This window comes from Thamnophis sirtalis, unplaced genomic scaffold (assembly GCF_051295495.1).
Source record: "Thamnophis sirtalis isolate CommonGarterSnake01/CBP01778 unplaced genomic scaffold, rThaSir2_p1.2 scaffold_8, whole genome shotgun sequence".
NCBI classification, from domain to species: domain Eukaryota; kingdom Metazoa; phylum Chordata; class Lepidosauria; order Squamata; family Natricidae; genus Thamnophis; species Thamnophis sirtalis.
In genome coordinates, this window is record NW_028261388.1 from 2,328,752 (window position 1) to 2,348,993 (window position 20,242).

Genomic DNA, 20,242 nt, shown 5'->3' on the forward strand with positions numbered 1-20,242 from the left:
CTAAAATAAGAAATACAATATTAAAATTAACACACCATACAACCAGTCCAGTGGGGCTGGATATAATCAACAGCCCCAGGCTTGCCGGAACAGCCAGGTCTTAGTGGCTTTACGGAAGGCCGGGAGAGTGGGAAGGGTCTGGATTTCTACGGGTAGTTCGTTCCACAGGGCCGGCGCAGCAACAGAGAAGGCCTTCCCCCGAGGGGCCGCCAGCCGGCATTGTCCGGTCGACGGCACTCGGAGGAGGCTCAACCTGTGTGATCTTGTTGGCCGTTGGGAGGTATGTGGCAGGAGGCGGTCTCTCAGGTAGCCAGGTCCTAAACCATGTTTAGGAGAGAGAGAGAGTGAGATACACACAGATACACATACACAGATAATGGATAGATAGATGGATGGATTTATAGATAGAGGATGGATGGATGGATGGATGGATGGATGGATAGATACCTGTTCTGACCCCTCCTCCGTCCAGTAACGAAAGCCGAGACACACTGAATGAGAATGTCCTTTAATAGCAAGACCAGACTCTCGGTGGCTGAAAGCCAAGTAAACAAACAGATAAGGATTTTGGCAGCAAGTCCAACAAAACTTGGCAGCAATTCAGACAAACTCTGGGCAGCAATCCAGCCTGCCAAGTTTGTTTCTCTTTAGTCAAAGCGTTGACTTCTGCAAGAAGGACGTGGCACAAGCAGTCTCTTTTATAGTCTGGAGAGGAGCCTAATGACCATCAGCTGAGCGTAATTACCTCCTGTAATTACGTATTTGTTCTTGACCACCGAGTAGCCCTTCGATGGCGTGCATCCCGGAACAACTCACAGTTGGCTTCTGGATCACTCTCCCTTGTCTCCTCCCCACTGGTTCAAGGCTCAGGCGCCACCTGGTGGCCAACCAGTCTCTCTGCGCCCTGCTCGGAGTCGGACCCTGTCCAGGGTCCTCCACATCCTCCAGGGCCGACTCATAAGGCCCCTCGCTGTCGGAGTCCAACGGCTCCTGCCGGGCCACAACAGATACCATATTTTTCAGAGTACAAGATGGACCTTTTCCCTCCTAAAAGAGCATGGGAATGTTGGAGCGTCTTATACAATGAATAAGAACCACCCTCACATCCTTTTTTTGCAAAAAAAACGGGCCGTTTTCTGGAAGAATTGGAACATTTTTGCCTTCCCTCAGTCCTGCTGAAGCCTGCAGAGTGCTCCTGGGGGGCAGGGGGGACAAAAACTTTTTTTTCTTACTTACCTCTTTGAAATCTTGGTGCATCTTATATAACAGTGCATCTTATAGTCTGAAAAATATGGTAGGTCGGTAGATAGGTAGGTAGATAATAGAGCTTGCTAGTTAGAAAAGGATGGATGGATGGATGGATGGATGGATGGATGGAAGGATAGATGGATGGCTAGATAATAGATTGATCGATTATAGATATATGAGATTGATTAAAAGATTAGGTAGGTAGGTAGGTAGGTAGGTAGGTAGGTAGGGAGAGAGAGAGAGAGAGAGAGAGAGAGAGAGAGAGAGAGAGAGAGAGAGAGAGAGAGAGAGATAGGAATAAATAGACATTGTATTATTTTAAAAAATAAGAGATGAGCCTTCAAAGATGAAAACTGAAAATGGGTTGAAAATGAATTACCGCATTTTCCAGAGTATAAGATGTACCGGAGTATAAGACGCAGCAAGGTTCTGAAGAGGAAATTTTTTAAAAAAGGGTTTTGCACTCTGCAAACCTCCCAAAAACGCAAAAATGAGCTCATTTTTTTTTAAAAAAAGGGCATGGATAGCCCTTAGGAGATTTGTAGAGTGCTCCTGGGGGGGTGGGAACAAGCAAAAAATGGCCCATTTTTGGGGAAAACTGGCCTGTTTTTTGTCACAAAAAGGGCATGGATAGCCTTTAGGAAACTTATAGAGTGCTGCTGGGGAGGGGGTCAAAAAATGGGCCATTTCCCACTCATTTCTGCCCTCCCCAGCCCCACAATCTGGGTCCTCATTTTACCCACCTCAGAAGGATGGAAGGCTGAATCAACCTTGAGCCGGTGAGATTTGAACAGCTGAACTGCAGATAACAGTCAGCTGAAGTGGCCTGCAGTGCTGCACCCTAACCACTGCGACACCTCGGCTCTTTTTAATTAGATAGATAGATAGATAGATAGATAGATAGATAGATAGATAGATAGATAGATAGATAGATAGAGATAGATAAAGAGAGAGAGAGGTATAGGTATAGAGATAGAGATATATAGATATATAGATGGAGATAGAGAGAGATGGATAGATAGAGATAGAGATATAGATAGAGATATAAATAGCAATAGCAGTTAGACTTATATACCGCTTCATGGGGCTTCCAGCCCTCTCTAAGCGGTTTACAGAGTCAGCATATCGCCCCCAACAACAATCCGGGTCCTCATTTTACCCACCTCGGAAGGATGGAAGGCTGAGTCAACCCTGAGCCTGGTGGGATTTGAACAGCCGAACTGCAGAACTGCAGTCAGCTGAAGTAGCCTGCAGTGCTGCACTCTAACCACTGCGCCACCTCGGCTCTCTTAAGAGTCTCTCGCTCTGCTAGTTTGAAGCTCAGCTCGGGGGGGGGGGTCTGGAGTACTAATCCCTCCCTCCCTCCCTCCTAGCTCTTTCAGCCACGTCCCTGTGGAATATTAACCCGTTTTGTGCCCTAATCCTATTGCCATGGATTTGCGGTGGGCCGAGGGACAAACGTCACTCTAATGAACTCAAGAGCTGCTCCCGGGGGCCTCCGTGATATAATTTAGCTCTTCCACCAACAGCCGCAATTGGATCTCTTCTCCTTCGCTGCCGAGTGGTGACATTAATTAAACGATTCTGGAAAAAAATCAATGGGAGGAGGAATTTGGAATAATTTGCCCATAAATATCCTCCTGTTGTTGAGAAAAATATTCATCCTTGACGCTCCTGGAAAAGCAAACTTTCCTACATTTTGATGGTAAACACTCTATAATGTTTAGAGAAAGTCTCAAGATTGTTTACCTTCCTGATAATACAGACATGTTTTTATTTATTCTGACATTTATTCGCCGCTCCTCTCGCGTCAGAACGACTCCGGGCGGCTTACAGCAATGGGTGGGACCTTCCCAGCCATTCAAGATTCAACCTGGAAACGAGGAGGGATTTCCCCGACGGGGAGGACGGTTAACGAACGAAACGGTTTCGCCTTCAGAAATTGTGCTTGCTCCATCATTGGAGGCTTTCAAGACAAGATGTCTGGGATGGTATAAGGACTCTTGTCTTGGACTAGAAGACCTCCAGGGCCCCCTTTCCAGGCCTAGGATTTTGTCATTCTCTCTACCTGGTATAAATCTATTTAAAAACCTGAGTTAAACTGAAAACGAAGGCTGGGAAAAGTGAAAGAAGAGAGAAGAAGACTAAAGTTCAAAGCCTTTATTGTCTTTATACATCATGTATACATCAGTGGTCTCCAACGTTGGCAATTTTAAGACCTGTGGACTTCAACTTCCAGAGTTCCTCAGCCAGCAAAGCTGGCTGAGGAACTCTGGGAGTTGAAGTCCACAGGTCTTAAAGTGGCCAAGGTTGGAGACCACTGATGTATACAACAAAATTGGTTTAGCCTCTACCGGTGAAGTCCATGCAAGAATACAAGCTTTGCTGGCTGAGGAACTCTGGGAGTTGAAGTCCACAGGTCTTAAAGTGGCCAACGTTGGAGACCACTGATGTATACAACAAAATTGGTTTAGCCTCTACCGGTGAAGTCCATGCAAGAATACAAGACAACATGAATAATATAAAGAATAATCCTTATACAAGTAGTTAGGGGTGGTGGTAATCATATGTTTCCATATGTACATCATATTGTGTACAATATGTATGATTTTATATCAGCTGCAATGCAAGGACGATGGGATTAGCCTTAGTTAAGGCCACACCTAGAGTACAGTTTTGGTCCCCACGCAGTGAAAAAGATCTCGAGACTCTAGAAAGAGTGCAGAGAAGAGCAAGGCTTCACACTTACGACCGTTGCAGTATCGGCATGGTTCACGTGATCAGATTTGGAATGATCGGCAACTGGAATATATTTATGATCGTTGTAGCATCTGAGAGTTCTGAGAAGGTTATTTGAACCGAAGTCTTATGCTTAGGCAAGAAAAATCAAAAGTACAGATATAGATTGGGAGAAACCAGGTTTAATAGCAGCAATTGTGAGTGGGATCTTGGAGTCGTAGTGGACAACAGTTAAATAGGAGCCAGCCGTGTGCAGCGGCAGCCAAAATAGCCGATGCAATCCTAAATTGCATTAACAGAGGCATGCAATCAAGGGAGGTACTAATACCACTCTATAAGGCCTTAGTAAGACTACACCTAGAGTACTGCATCCAGTTTTGGTCCCCACACTATAAAAAAGATGACGAGACTCTAGAAAGAGTGCAGAGAAGAGCAACCAGGATGATTTTAGGGAACTGGGGGCTAAAATATATGAAGAACGGTTGCAGGAACTGGGCATGGCTGGTCTAGAGAAGAGAAGGACCAGAGGAGACAGGAGAGCATCTTCCAATATTTGAGGGAGGGGCTGCCACAGAGAGGAGGGGAATCAAGCTACTTTCCAAAGCCCCCGAAGGCCAGACAAGGAATAATGGATGGAAACTGACCAAGGAGAGATTCAACCTGGAGATAAGGACAGTGAGAACAATGAACCAATGGAACAGAAGTTGCCTTCAGAAGCTGTGGAGGCTTCATCCCTGAAGGCTTTCAAGAAGAGACTGAACTGCCATCTGTCAGGGTCTCCTGCTTGGGCATGGGGCTGGGCTAGATGGCCTCCAAGGTCCCTTTTCCAGCTCTGTCCATCCGTCAAGGATTCAGCCTCAGCCTCTGGGGGGTTGTGTGGGGAGACCCAAAGGACTCAGCCAGAGAAAAAGCAATTTGTGTGGTCTCTTAAGAGTGGCGAAATCAGCCGGACGGCACACATAATCCATGAGACTGGAAACGAGACTTAGGGAGAAATACGTCTTCCTTGCACCCGCTTCAATTCCAAGGAGAATCTCTTGCAAGCAATTGAAGGAGGATTAGTCTTGAACTTCAGCCCCTTGTTAAGCTTGAGTGCTTCTGTCTCCATGTGACCCAAGAATTTTATTCTCGGCTGCTTGGCAACAGAATCCACCCACACTGGCGGGGAGGAGGGGAGAGGCAAAATTGAAGGGGGAGAAAGGAAAAAAAGAAGGGGGTGCTGGGGTGGGAAAGCCCCTTCCCCACCTCTCCTCCCGTCAATTTCCCGTCTGCTGGTTTCGGTTGCTTCTAATGAAGAGCATGTTGTTTTCTTGTGCTATGAAGCAGGACGAGGTTTTCGCTTGGCAAAACGAGAAGCGAAGAGGTTGACGAGGGATGGAGGGGAAGGGATGGTGGAATGGGTGGAAGAAGAAACGGGTGGATGGATGAGTAAATGGATGGATGGATTGAAGCATAGGTGAATGGAGGGGTAGCAATAGCAATAGCAGTTAGACTTATATACCGCTTCATAGGGCTTTCAGCCCTCTCTAAGCGGTTTTACAGAGTCAGCATATTGCCCCCAACAACAATCCGGGTCCTCATTTCACCCACCTCGGAAGGATGGAAGGCTGAGTCAACTTTGAGCCGGTGAGATTTGAACCGCTGAACTGCAGATAACAGTCAGCTGAAGTGGCCTGCAGTACTGCACCCTAACCACTGCGCCACCTCGGCTCGGGTAGAGGAATGGGTGGAAGGAGGGATGGACAGAGGGAAGAGAGATGGATGAGTGGATGGAGGGTGGATGGAGGGATGGGTGACTGGATGGATTGAAGGATGGATGGAAAAATGGGGGAGGGAGGAGAAGGAGTATGGAGAAATGGATGGAAGGATGGATGGAGAGTGAGGAGGAATGGAGGGATGGATGAAAGGACCGATGGACAGGGGAGAGAGATGGAGGGATGTGAATGGAGGGATTGAGGGAAAAGGGATGGATGAGTAAATGGATGGATGGATTGAAGCATAGGTGAATGGAGGGATAGAGGAATGGGTGGAAGGAGGGATGGACAGAGGGAAGAGAGATGGATGAGTGGATGGAGGGTGGATGGAGGGATGGGTGACTGGATGGATTGAAGGATGTATGGAAGAATGGGGGAGGGAGGAGAAGGAGTATGGAGAAATGGATGGAAGGATGAATGGAGAGTGAGGAGGGAGGGATGGATGAAAGGACCGATGGACAGGGGAGAGAGATGGAGGGATGTGAATGGAGGGATTGAGGGAAGAGGGATGGATGAGTGAATGGAGGGTAGATGGGAGGTATGGGTGAATGGATGGATGGAAGGATGGGCAGAGGGAAAAAGGATGGATGGAAGGATGCACGCAGAGTGCAAGGAGGGATGGAGGCAGGGGTGAATGGAGGGATAGAAGGATGTGATGGAAGGAGGGAAGAGAGATGGGATGGATGAATGAATTGAGAGTTCAAGGAAGGAGGGAAGGATGGGGAGAGTGAGGAGGGATGGAGAAATGGATGGAAGGATGTATGGAGGAGGGATGGACAAGGAAGAGAGATGGAGGGATGTGAGTGGAGGAAGGATGGGTGAATGGAATGATGGGAAGAGGGAGGGATGGAGGTATGGGTGAATGGAGGGATTGGGATGGAGGGTGGGGGAGATGGATAGATGAGTGAATAGAGGGAGAGAGGAGGGATGAAGGGATGGCTGAATGGAAGGATGGGACAGCCAGCCTACTTCATGGAACTAAGCTGCTTAGCAGAGCTTTCAACGCTGTTGAGTAGAGGACACCAGCTAAATACTTCCTTCCTTCCTTCCTTCCCTCGCTTGATAGTCTTGAGGAGCGACGGAAACCCTTGAAATGGAAATGTTGAAAGGCAAACTCAAACTCGGATACAGAAACGCTGAACAAGACCCCCGGGAAGCAGAGAAACCCTTAGATGTTTCCCATACGGGCCCATGGAACGTATCCCCAGCGTATCGATCGAATCGTCCCTTGTCCTCAGGTGTTTTTCTCGGCGGCTAAGAATTGGAGAAATCCCAGAACAGAAAAGTTGAGAGAATTGAAAGGCAGAGACGGGGAAAGAGAGAGAGAGGAAAGAGAGAAAAGAGGGAGGGAGAAAGAGAGAGAAAAAAGAGAGATGAGAGAAAGAGAGGGAGAGAAAAGAGAGGAAAGAAAGAGATGAGAGAAAGGGAGATAAGAGAGATGAAAGAAAGCGATGAGAGAGAAAGAGATGAGAGGGAGAGAAAGAGAGGGAGAGAAAAGAGATGGGAGAAAGATGAGAGAGAAAAAAGGGAGATAGAAAGAGAGAAAAGAGATGAGAGAAAGGGATGAGAGAAAGAGGGAGAGAAAAGAGATAAAAAAGAGGAGAGATGAGAGAGAAAGAGAGATGAGAGAAAGTTGAGAGGAAGGGAGATAAGAGAGATGAAAGAAAGAGATGAGAGAGAAAGAGATGAGAGAGAAAGATGAGAGACAGAGAAAGAGAGGGAGACAAAAGAGATGGGAGAAAGAGAAATGAGAGAGAGAGATGAGAGAAAGAGAGAAAAGAGGAGAGAAAGATGAGAAAGATGAGAGAGATGAGAGAAAGATGAGAGAGAAAAGAGATGAGAGGGAGAAAGATGAGAGGAAGGGAGATAAGAGAGATGAAATAAAGATGAGAGAAAAGAGATGAGAGAGAGAGATGAGAGACAGAGAGAAAGAGAGGGAGAGTAAAGAGATGAGAGAAAGATGAGAGAGAAAAGGGGAGAGAAGAGAGAGAGAGAGACAGAGAAAGGGAGATCTGAAGCTGTTCATATATTCCTAGTCTTTTGTGTTGTGCCCCAAGGGAGATGAATCTTTAGCGGAAAAAGAGAACAAAACATTTTTTCGTTGGCTGAAAGTCGCTCGGGGACTTTTATCCAAAGAGACGCCCGCTTTGTTCGGAGCGACCATCATAAATAGGAGTCTGTTGCCACGGGTCTGAATTTAAATCCCGTGGCCACTGGGGATGCTACAAAGGTTGTAACTCTGAAAAACCAATAAAACCACAAAACCAGCAAAAACCATCCTTCCATTTCCGTTCTTCATTTGTTAAGAAACATAGAATCCTAGGACTGGAAGGGACCTTGGAGGTCTTCTAGTCCAACCCCTTCCCTAGGCAGGAAACCCTATATACCGTTTCAGACAAATGGCTATCCAACATCTTCTTAAAGACTTCCAGTGTTGGGGCATTCACAACTTCTGGAGGCAACTTCTGTTCCACTGATTCATTGTCCTCACTGTCAGGAAATTTCTCCTCGGTTCTAAGTTGCTTCTCTCCTTGATGAGTTTCCACCCATTGCTTCTTGTTCTGCCCTCAGGTGCCTTGGAGAATAGTTTGACTCCCTCTTCTTTGGGGCAACCCCTGAGATATTGGAAGACTGTTATCATGTCTCCCCTGGTCCTTCTTTTCATTAAATTAGCCATGCCCAGTTCCTGCAACCGTTCTTCATATGTTTGAGCCTCCAGTCCCCTAATCCTCTTTGTTGCTCTTCTCTGCACTCTTTCCAGAGTCTCCACATCTTTTTTTTATTTTGTGGCGACCAGAATTGGCTTTATTAGTGATGTATAGGACAGTACTTTCACTTCTGGGGATCTTCCCATTCTGTCCCTCTTTTGTGTCTTGGCTATTTTGGCTGCTGCAACACAACTGCTGGTTCTGGCCAACCAGAGGTGGTATTTGCCAATTCTCCGAGCTACTCAAAATTTCCACTACCGGTTTGTCCGAACCAACTGAATGCCACCTCTGATGTGCAATAAAACAGCCAAGCTCAGAGAGCACCAAAGACCCCACAGGAGGGATGAATGTCCAGCAAGATCTGACAGGTTGTGGAGAACCGGTAGCGGAAATTTTGAGTAGTTTGGAGACCCGGTAGTGGAAATTTTGAGTAGTTTGGAGAACCGGCAGCGGAAATTTTGAGTAGTTTGGAGAACCGGCAGCGGAAATTTTGAGTAGTTTGGAGAACCGGCAGCGGAAATTTTGAGTAGTTTGGAGAACCGGCAGCGGAAATTTTGAGTAGTTTGGAGAACCGGTAGGGGAAAATTTGAGTAGTTTGGAGAACCGGTAGCAGAAATTTTGAGTAGTTTGGAGAACCGGTAGCGGAAATTTTGAGTAGTTTGGAGAACCGGTAGCAGAAATTTTGAGTAGTTTGGAGAACCGGTAGCGGAAATTTTGAGTAGTTTGGAGAACCGGTAGCAGAAATTTTGAGTAGTTCAGAGAACCAGGAAAATGCCACCTCTGGCTGCCTCAGAGAGCGGTGGGAATGGGGATTTTGCAATATCTTCCCCCTGCCACACCCAGAAAACCATGCCCACAAAACTACACCATGCCCACCAAGCCACGCCCACAGAACCAGTAGTAAAATAATTTGAATTTCACCACTGCCCCACAGTCATTCTCCTCCTCCTCCTCCTTCCCTCCAATCCCGCCCGCCCTTTTATCACTGATGATGTTCCCTAGTTGGGTCATGAGACATCTGCAAGAAAACAAGCCAGCTCAAAGAAGAACAAGGACCCCACAGTCATTTTCCTCCTCTTCTCCTCCTCTTCCTCCTCCTCCTCCTCTTCCTTCACAAATCCTGCTCCCTTCTATCACTGATGATGTTCCCTAGTTGGGTCATGAGACATCTGCAAGAAAACAAGCCAGCTCAAAGAAGAACAAGGACCCCACAGTCATTCTCCTCCTCTTCCTCCTCTTCTCCTCCTCCTCCTCTTCCTCCTCCTCCTCCCTCCACAAATCCTGCTCCCTTCTATCACTGATGATATTCCCTAGTTGCGTCATGAGACATCTGCAAGAAAACAAGCCAACTCAAAAGAGCACCGAGGACCCCACAGTCATTCTCCTCCTCCTCCTCCTCCTTCCCTGCAAACCCCCCCTCCCTTCTATCACTGATGACGTTCCCTAGTTGGGCCATGAAACGTCTGCAAGAAAGCAACTAAGAGCAGAGAGCAGCAAGGAGCTCACAATTTTCACTGCTTTGATCCCATTAGGATAAGCCATTCACCCATATGTCTGAAGCCCTGAGCCCAAGAAGAACATCTGTGACTCTTTTAGCTTTTCACTTATCCCCTGCCAGATGTTTACTCTTGACAGCTGCGCAAGGGTTTTGTTCCCAGAAGCTAGGAAATGCTCAAGTTTGCAACGGGATTACTAAAGGGACAAGGACGAGGACACGCTGCAGAAGAGAAACTCCGAAGCGTTGGCAGCCTCCGGGTGTGACAAAGCACCGCGGCTTCTCCGTTGGCGCTGAAGGCAGCTAGTCCTCGACTTACGGCCATTTGTTTAGTAGCAATAGCACTTAGACTTATATACCGCTTCATAGGGCTTTCAGCCCTCTCTAAGCGGTTTACAGAGTCAGCATATCGCCCCCACAGTCTGGGTCCTCATTTCACCTAGATAGATAGATAGATAGATAGATAGATAGATAGATAGATAGATAGATAGATAGATAGATAGATAGATAGATAGATAGATAGATAGATAGATAGATAGATAGATGATAGATAGATAGATAGATAGATAGATAGATAGATAGATAGATAGATAGATAGATAGATGATAGATAGATAGATGATAGATAGATAGATAGATAGATAGATAGATAGATAGATAGATAGATAGATAGATATAGAGAGAGGGAGGGAGGGAGAGATAGATATAGATAGATATAGATAGAATGAATAGATAGATAGATAGATAGATAGATGATAGATAGATAGATAGATAGATAGATAGATAGATAGATAGATAGATAGATATAGAGAGAGGGAGGGAGGGAGAGATAGATATAGATAGATATAGATAGAATGAATAGATAGATAGATAGATAGATAGATAGATAGATAGATAGATGATAGATAGATAGATAGATAGATAGATAGATAGATAGATAGATAGATAGATAGATAGATATAGAGAGAGGGAGGGAGGGAGAGATAGATATAGATAGATATAGATAGAATGAATAGATAGATAGATAGATAGATAGATAGATAGATAGATAGATAGATAGATAGATAGATAGATAGATATAGAGAGAGGGAGGGAGGGAGAGATAGATATAGATAGATATAGATAGAATGAATAGATAGATAGATAGATAGATAGATAGATGATAGATAGATAGATAGATAGATAGATAGATAGATAGATAGATAGATAGATAGATAGATATAGAGAGAGGGAGGGAGGGAGGGAGAGATAGATATAGATAGATATAGATAGAATGAATAGATAGATAGATAGATAGATAGATAGATAGATAGATAGATAGCAATAGCAGTTAGACTTATATACTGCTTCATAGGGCTTTCAGCCCTCTCTAAGCGGTTTACAGAGTCAGCATATCTCCCCCAACAACAATCCGGGTCCTCATTTCACCCACCTCGGAAGGATGGAAGGCTGAGTCAACCTTGAGCCGGTGAGATTTGAACAGCTGAACTGCAGAACTAGCAGTCAGCTGAAGTAGCCCGCAGTGCTGCATTTAACCACTGCGCCACCTCGGCTCTATGTGACCGTTTGGAGTTACAACGGCCCTAGAAATAGTGACTTACGACCGGTTTCCACGTTTAAAACTATTGCAGCATGCCCAGGGTTACGTGATCGAAATCCAGGGACTCGGCAACTCATATTTACGACGGTCACAGTGTCCTGGGGTCATGCAGATCCCTCTTTGTGATTTTCTGGGCACGCAAAGTCAATGTGGGAAGCCGGATTCACTTAACGACCGCCTCGCTAACTTAAAACCACCACAGTGATTCCCGGCGGCAAGCAAGGCCTTAAAACGAAGCGAAACTCGCTCAGCAACGGGTCTTGCTTAGCAATGGATGTATCGCTTGTGAGTCGTAAGTCGAGGACCACCAGTACTATTTAGCGTTTGTCTCAGAGCCAGATGTTCAGGCCGGATTTGGCCTTTTTATCCACCTGTCGAGTCCTCCCCACGGACTCCGTCCTTCCCTTCCCCACCATCCAGTCAGAGTTGAAGAGTTGAGTTGAAGAAGAGCCGAGGTGGCGCAGTGGTTAGGGTGCAGCACTGTAGGCCACTTCAGCTGACTGCAGTTCAGCAGTTCGGCGGTTCAAATCTGACCGGCTCAAGGTTGACTCAGCCTTCCATCCTTCCGAGGTGGGTGAAATGAGGACCCGGATTGTTGTTGGGGGTGATATGCTGACTCTGTAAACCGCTTAGAGAGGGCTGAAAGCCCTATGAAGCGGTATATAAGTCTAACTGCTATTGCTATTGCTATAGAGATAGATAGATGGGTGGGTGGGTGAGTGGATGAATGGATGGAGGCAGGAAGGCAGGCAGGCAGACAATAGAGCTAGCTGGTTACAGAAAGGGATAGATGGAGAGAGAGAGAGAGAGAGAGAGAGAGAGAGAGAGATGATAGATAGATAGATGATAGATGATAGATAGATAGATAGATGATAGATAGATAGATAGATAGATGATAGATGATAGATGATAGATAGATAGATAGATAGATAGATAGATGATAGATATATAGATGATAGATAGGTAGATGATAGATATATAGATGATAGATAGATAGATGATAGATAGATAGATAGATAGATAGATAGATAGATAGATAGATAGATAAATAGAGAAATAGATAGAGAAATAGATAGATGGATGATAGAGCCGAGGTGGCGCAGTGGTTAGAGTGCAGTACTGCAGGCCAATTCAGCTGACTGTTACCTGCAGTTCAGCAGTTCAAATCTCACCGGCTCAGGGTTGACTCAGCCTTCCATCCTTCCGAGGTGGGTAAAATGAGGACCCGGATTGTTGGGGGCGATATGCTGACTCTGTAAACCGCTTAGAGAGGGCTGAAAGCCCTATGAAGCGGTATATAAGTCTAACTGCTATTGCTATTGCTAAGCTGCTTGGATGAGAAGTGAAACATCTTCAGAAGAAGAAAAAAAAAACATGGAAGTCCAGTTGCCTCCTGAAAAAGCAACTTGGAGACAGACACTAGGTGGTTTCCTTCCCATTAATCTTCTGACTTTGCTCAGGTCTCCCACCTCCTCCATTTCCATGACAATCCACTAATAGGTTACAGAAATCTCTGCCGCATTTTTAGTTGATTTAGTTGATCCCCCCCCCCCCGAAACCTTTTGGGACCGAGGGGCTTTGGTGCCTGGGCTCTAGGAAAGGCGCTAAGCTGATGACCTCTGCATGGGGAGGGGTGGGGGGTCTGAAGCTGCAGGAGTTGGTCCAGTGCAGGGGTGTTTCGGGGTCTTTAAGTGTTTTAGCAAGGGGAAAGAGAGCCGCTTTGGTCCAGTGGTTAAGGCAGCAGGCTGCAAACTAGGAGACGGTGAGTTCTAGTTCTGTCTTAGGCATGAAATTCGTGAACCAGTCATCAGGAGACAGGGAGTTCTAGTTGTGCCTTAGTTGTGGAAGATGGTGGGGCGACTTTGGGCCAATCACCAGCACACGGGGAGTTCTAGTTCAGCCTTAGGCATGAAAGCAAACTGGGTAACTTTGGGCCAATCACCAGGAGAGGGTGAGTTCTGGTTTCGCCTTAAGAATGAATGCCAACTGGGTGACTTTGGGCCAATCACCAGGAGACAGGGAGTTCTAGTTTCGCCTTAAGAATGAATGCCAACTGGGTGACTTTGGGCCAATCACCAGGAGACAGGGAGTTCTAGTTCTGCCTTAAGAATGAATGCCAGCTGGGTGACTTTGGGCCAATCACCAGGAGACAGGGAGTTCTAGTCCTGCCTTGAGCATGAATGCCAACTGGGTGACTTTGGGCCAATCACCAGGAGACGAGGAGTTCTAGTTAGTGTGCTGGATATGTTTGCCATCTTGTATTATTTGTAAGCCTAATAAAGCGGGTTAGAAATTGACCAATGAAGAATAAAATCCCACTCACACCTACTCAGGCCTACATCGAGGAAAGGTTTTGTAGGTGAGAACAAGCCACATTTTGGTATGTTCCCCTGCCCATCCATGGCTGTTTTGCTCGGTCTCCTAAAACCTTCTACTTGGAATCGAACTCTCGCACAGCTGCCCTTCAGATGACCATATCGGCAGTCCTCGACTTACAACCAGTGATCATTCAAAGATGCTAGGGGAGCCCTCCAGAGCTCCATTTTCACTGGCGGAGGGTCGCAGAAGGCCGCAGCAGCCGAAAACGGAGCTCGGCAGCCCGTTTTGGCTGGCAGAAGCATCCCGGGCCAGTCCTTCGCTCTGTTTCCAGGCCCAGATCTAGTTAGACCTTGCAGTCTGGATTTGGCCCTTGAGTTTGAGGCCCCTGCTGTAGGTATATTCCCCTAAAAGTCCCGTCGAACAAAGCTCGACAAGGGTGGGAGGGATACGGAATCGACCTTTTGCCAAGGAAAGCTGGCACTGGCGGTTTACGTTGGCAAGCGGAAGGCGGTTGGGTGGCGAATAGAAGTGGTTTCATGCTGGCTGTTACCTCCACCCACGCTGAATTTCCAGCGCTAGCTTTTAAGTGTGTGTGTGTGTGTGTGTGTGTGTCTCCACTCCAACAGCTCCAGAATTCAGAATTCTAACGCGACGGCCCCCCCCAAAAAAGTGACTCGTGACCAGTTTTCACGTTTAACGACCGTTACAGCATCTCCATGGTCGCACGATTGAAATTTGGACGCTTGGCAGCCAGCATGTATTTACGACGGCTGCAGTGTCGTCCCGGGGGGCTCCTACGATCCCTTTTTCCGACCTTCTTAACGAGCCAAATCATCAGGGAAGCGAGATTCACTTAACAGCCGTGTTCCTAACGTAACCACTGCAGCAATTCACTTAACAACGATGGCGAGAAAGGTCGAAAAATGAGGCAAGATTCACTTCGAAAATGTCTCGCTTAGCAGCATAAGGCTCGGGCTCAATTGTGGTCGTAGGTCAGGGGCCAGCTGTGAAGAAAACAACATGTCCCATCCTCAGGGCGGCCAGCACTGTCCACGCGGCTGCATTCTGTGTGCAGCTTCTGTGTGCTCTTCAAGGGTGGCCCCATGTAGGACGTATCGCAGTAGTCCAGACTTGAGAGTACCAGGGGCTGAGTGACTTCATGGGCATTTCAGTGCAGCCCCATTGTGTTCACGAAAGAGATCAATTGCAGAGAGAGATCAGAGGACTGGAGGCTAAAACATATGAAGAACGGTTGCAGGAACTGGGGATGTCTAGTTTAATAGAAAGGAGGACCAGGGGAGACATGATAGCAGCCTTCCAATATCTCAGGGGTTGCCCCAAAGAAGAGGGAGTCAAGCTATTCTCCAAAGCACCTGAAGGCAGAACAAGAAGCAATGGGTGGAAACTAATCGAGAGCCTTCCTTCTCTCCTCCCTTCCTTCTCTCCTTGCTTCCTCCCTCCCTCCATTCCTTCTCTGCTTCCTTCCTTCCCATCTTCCCTCCTTCCTTCTCTCCTCCCTTCCTCCCTTCCTTCTTTCCTTCCTTCCCAACTTCCTTCCTTCCCACCTTCCATCCTTCCAGTATCTCAGGGGTTGCCACAAAGAAGAGGGAGTCAAAATATCCTCCAAGGCACCTGAGGGCAGAACAAAAAGCAATGGGTGGAAACTCATCAAGGAGAGATCCTTCCTTCTCTCCTCCCTTCCTTCTCTCCTCCCTTCCCTCTCTCCTCCCTTCCCTCCTCTCCTCCCTTCCCTCCTCTCCTTCCTTCCTTCTCTCCTTGCTTCCTCCCTCCATTTCTTCTCTGCTTCCTTCCTTCCCATCTTCCTTCTCTCCTTCCTTCCTTCCTTCTTTCCTTCCTTCCCACCTTCCTTCCAGTATCTCAGGGGTTGCCCCAAAGAAGAGGGAGTCAAGCTATTCTCCAAAGCACCTGAGGGCAGAACAAGAAGCAATGGGTGGAAACTAAGCAAGGAGAGATCCTTCCTTCTCTCCTTCCTTCCTTCTCTCCTCCCTTCCTTCTCTCCTCCCTTCCCTCCTCTCCTTCCTTCCTTCTCTCCTTGCTTCCTCCCTCCCTCCATTTTTTCTCTGCTTCCTTCCTTCCCATCTTCCTTCCTTCCTTCTCTCCTTCCTTCCTTCCTTCCTTCTTTCCTTCCTTCCCACCTTCCTTCCTTCCAGTATCTCAGGGGTTGCCCCAAAGAAGAGGGAGTCAAGCTATTCTCCAAGGCACCTGAGGGCAGGACAAGAAGCAATGGGTGGAAACTCATCAAGGAGAGATCCTTCCTTCTCTCCTCCCTTCCTTCTCTTCTCCCTTCCTTCTCTCCTCCCTTCCCTCCTCTCCTCTCCTCCCTTCCCCCTCTCCTTTCTTCCTTCTCTCCTTGCTTCCTCCCTCCCTCCATTTCTTCTCTGCTTCCTTCCTTTCCATCTTCCTTCTCTCCTTCCTTCTCTCCTTCCTTCCTTCCTTCTTTCCTTCCTTCCCACCTTCCTTCCAGTATCTCAGGGGTTGCCCCAAAGAAGAGGGAGTCAAGCTATTCTCCAAGGCACCTGAGGGCAGAATAAGAAGCAATGGGTGGAAACTCATCAAGGAGAGATCCTTCCTTCTCTCCTCCCTTCCTTCTCTCCTCCCTTCCCTCCTCTCTTCCCTCCTCTCCTCCCTTCCCTCCTCTCCTCCCTTGGAAATTAATCAAGGAGAGAAGCAACTTAGAACGGAGGAGGAATTTCCTGACAGTTAAGAACAATTAACCAGTGGAACAGAAGTTGCCTCCAGAACTTATGAATGCCCCAACACTGGAAGTCTTTAAGAAGATGTTGGATAGCCATTTGTCTGAAATGGTAGAGGGTTTCCTGCCTAAACGGGGTTGGACTAGAAGACCTCCAAGGCCCCTTCCAACTCCGCTATTGTATTATTGTATTGCATTTTATTGTATTGCGTTGCATGGTATCAATTGCACAGAGAGAGGGTTTGCATAAAACGATTACTCGTGCGATTGCCGATCAAGCGAGCTGCGTTTGGGATGATGGCTGAACTGATTCTTACCTGGCTCTTTTTGCTGAAAACAAGCTGGCTTCCTTTGCTGTTGGAAGATCTCTCTCCTTAGCCTTCAAGGGCAGGTTTGTGAGTGTGCGTATGTGTGTGTATGGTGTGTGTGTGTGTGTCCCTGTGTTAACGTTTTGCTCTTAATCAGCTTACATGAAACCATCTCTTCTCCCTCTTGAATATCCACCCTTTTCCCTGCAGAAACGCAACATGCCCCCCTTCCTCCCCCCCTCTCTCCCTCCCTCCCTCCCGCTTTGATCCGTAACCTTGAAACCGCCGTTGAGGGCTCTTGTTTTATCTGTCAAAAGCAAGTGCCTACGAGGGGCGGGTTTTAAACCAGCCTCTGAAGCTCCCAGGGCGCTTTTGCTGCGAGCAAGGAAGAATCAAGGCCGTTTCCATGTAAAAAGGCTTCCTTTCCCCTCCCGCGTCTGTCTCCCTCGGAAAGAAAAATTAATATTTTCGCAGTACCGCAGAGAGAAGCAGTGGGCACGCCTGGCGCGCCAACAGAGAGAGGCAGGTGCCACTCAAAAGGACACCGGATCCTCGATAAGACCCCGCTTGGAGTTAGAGGCAGATGAAGAGAGTTCGAAGGGACCTTGTAGGTCATCTAGCCCAACCCCCTGCTCAAACAGAAGACCCTGGCCTACGCCATTCCTGGCAGATGGCGGTTCAGTCTCTCCTTGAAAGCCTCCAGGGATGAAGCTCCCACAACTTCTTGAGCCGAGGTGGCGCAGTGGTTAAATGCAGCACTGCAGGCTACTTCAACTGACTGCTAGTTCTGCAGTTCGGCGGTTCAAATCTCACCGGCTCAGGGTTGACTCAGCTTTCCATCCTTCCGAGGTGGGTAAAAATGAGGACCCGGATTGCTGTTGGGGGCAATATGCTGACTCTGTAAACTAGACATGGCTGGCTGGGGAATTCTGGGAATTGAAGTCCACCCATTTTTTTTAAAATGGCCTAGAGAAGCAATTGGAGAATTTGCACACCGAAGATAATGATTATAATACTCCGAGGAAGCCTTCCACTTACTAATACCAGGGCAAGCTGTGTGTTGATGCGCCGCGGAAGCGAAAACCGTAATTAAAAATAGCGGGAGTTCTTGTTCGTTAATTGCCGTCTGTCCCAGTTTTAACGCACAATGTTTTGCCGCGAAAGGTAGGCCAACGAAGAAAGCAGCAATCCTCAACAAGGGTTACCGTTAAAAAAAAAAAAAGACTTACGACCGTTTTTCACACTTATGGCTGTTGCGTCACGTGACCAAAATTCAGACTTATGGCAAACGGACTCACATTTTTGACGGTTGCAGCCTTCTGGGATCACGTGATCCCTTTTTGCGACCTTTGAAGAAGCAAAGTCGACGGGGAATTCACTTAACAACCGTGTCACTAACTGAACAACCGCAGTGATTTACTTGGCAACTGGGGCAGGAGAGGTCGTAAAATGGGGCAAAACTCCCTTTAAGAAATGTCTTGCATAGCAACATGGCCCCAATAAGGCGGGGACTAACAATACAGGTAGTCCTCGAATTACGACCGCAATGGAGCCAAAAATTTAGGTTGCTAAGCAAGACAGTTAAGTGAGGTACTATGCCCACTTTATGACTTGTGGACTTCAACTCCCACAATTCCTGAGGCAGCCATATGCTGGCTGAGGGATTCTGGGAGTTGAAATCCACAGGTCATAACGAGATCATTGGCTCTGGAATTCTGGGAGTTGAAGTCCAGAGGTCATAAAGGTGTCATAATTGGCTCAAGGATTCTGGGAATTGAAGTCCACAGGTAGCAAAGGCCATATTTGGCTGAGGAATTCTGGGAGTTGAAGTCCAGAAGTCATAAAGGTGCCATAATTGGCTCAGGGATTCTGGGAATTGAAGTCCACAGGTAGTGAAGGCCATATTTGGCTGAGGAATTCTGGGAGTTGAAGTCCAGAAGTAATAAAGGTGCCATAATTGGTTCAGGCATTCTGGGAATTGAAGTCCACAGGTAGTGAAGGCCATATTTGGCTGAGGAATTCTGGGAGTTGAAGTCCAGAAGTCATAAAGGTGCCATAATTGGCTCAAGGATTCTGGGAATTGAAGTCCACAGATAGTAAAGGGGCCATATTTGGCTGAGGAATTCTGGGAGTTGAAGTCCAGAAGTCATAAAGGTGCCATAATTGGCTCAGGCATTCTGGGAATTGAAGTCCACAGGTCGTAAAGGGGCCATATTTGGCTCAGGGATTCTGGGAGTTGAAGTCCACAGGTCATTAAAGGAGCCATTATTGGCTCAGGAATTCAGGGTATTGAAGTCCATAGGGACCATAGTTGCATATCCTGGTTTAATCTCTGGTCTCACTTTTCTGAAGAGCAAGTTAGATGTCTTTCCGGATCTCTCCACCCCCCCTCCCCTTTGCTTATGCTGATATTATCCCACTCTGAAATTCCCCTTCGGCCGAGTAATTATGTCAATATATAAAGACTCCTCGCAGAGATGTCTCCTCCGTCCAATTATTATTCATTTTGACCCGTGTCAGCAAATTTAGTTCACACCGATGGTTTCTTCGTGCATCCCCTCTGCATCATCTACTAAGAACGTTCCCAGGTGACAGCAGAGCTGCTGGCAGATTAAAAATTAGATTTGAGTCCTCCAAAGTGAGATTCTGCCCTCTGCCCGCTCATGCAGAATGCCCCCTGCTTATCTGGGAAGGGGTTGCTAATTATGAAGTCACTGTCTCCTAGGGATTGGCCCAGAGTCACCCAGCCAGCTGTCATGCCCAAGGCCCAACTAGAACTCCCTGTCTCCTAGTGAACGGCCCAAAGCCAGCTGTCATGCCTATGGTACAGCTAGAATTCCCTGTCTCCTAGGGATCGTCCCAAAGTCACCCGGCCGGCTGTCATTCCCCCATTGTACAACTAGAATTCCCCGTCTCCTAGCGATTGGCCCAAAGTCACACAGCTGGCTTTCATGCCCAAGGCTGGACTAGAAGACCTCCAAGGCCCCTTCCAACTCTGCTATTGTATTGTATTGAGTCTGCCACCGGCTTTGCTGGCCACTGATGGGCCACAACCCTCATTTTCAGCCTCTTGACACCTGCCCGTCTGTCTATCAAGACCAGAATTTCAAATCTCGCCTTCCTCAGTCTAGGGAGCTCACTAATCTTCAAGCCACGTTTTATTATTCCGTCAATTTATAATCCTCTGAAAACTGGAAATGATGAGAGATGCCTGGTGCCTGTCTTAAGGTGAACACAGAAGTTCATTTCTGATTTCCATATTAATAAAATACAGCTTTGTCTTTTTAAAAAAGAAATTGGCCGTAATCCTTTCGACAACTGTGTGTGTGTGTGTGTGAGAGAGAGATTATATCGGCGAT

General features: G+C 47.2%; 2 protein-coding genes across 2 annotated transcripts in view; one reads left to right on the forward strand and one right to left on the reverse strand.

Moving 5' to 3' along the window:
- FAM168A (family with sequence similarity 168 member A) overlaps nt 1-20,242 on the forward strand; it is a 69,465-nt gene that overhangs the window by 27,242 nt on the left and 21,981 nt on the right. The window lies entirely within an intron of this gene.
- LOC148044256 (uncharacterized) lies at nt 10,295-11,177 on the reverse strand (the record flags this gene model as incomplete). The annotated part of the gene is made up of 1 exon (XM_087720966.1): nt 10,295-11,177. A coding segment is annotated over one exon (798 nt), but the record flags the coding sequence as incomplete, so codon positions are not given.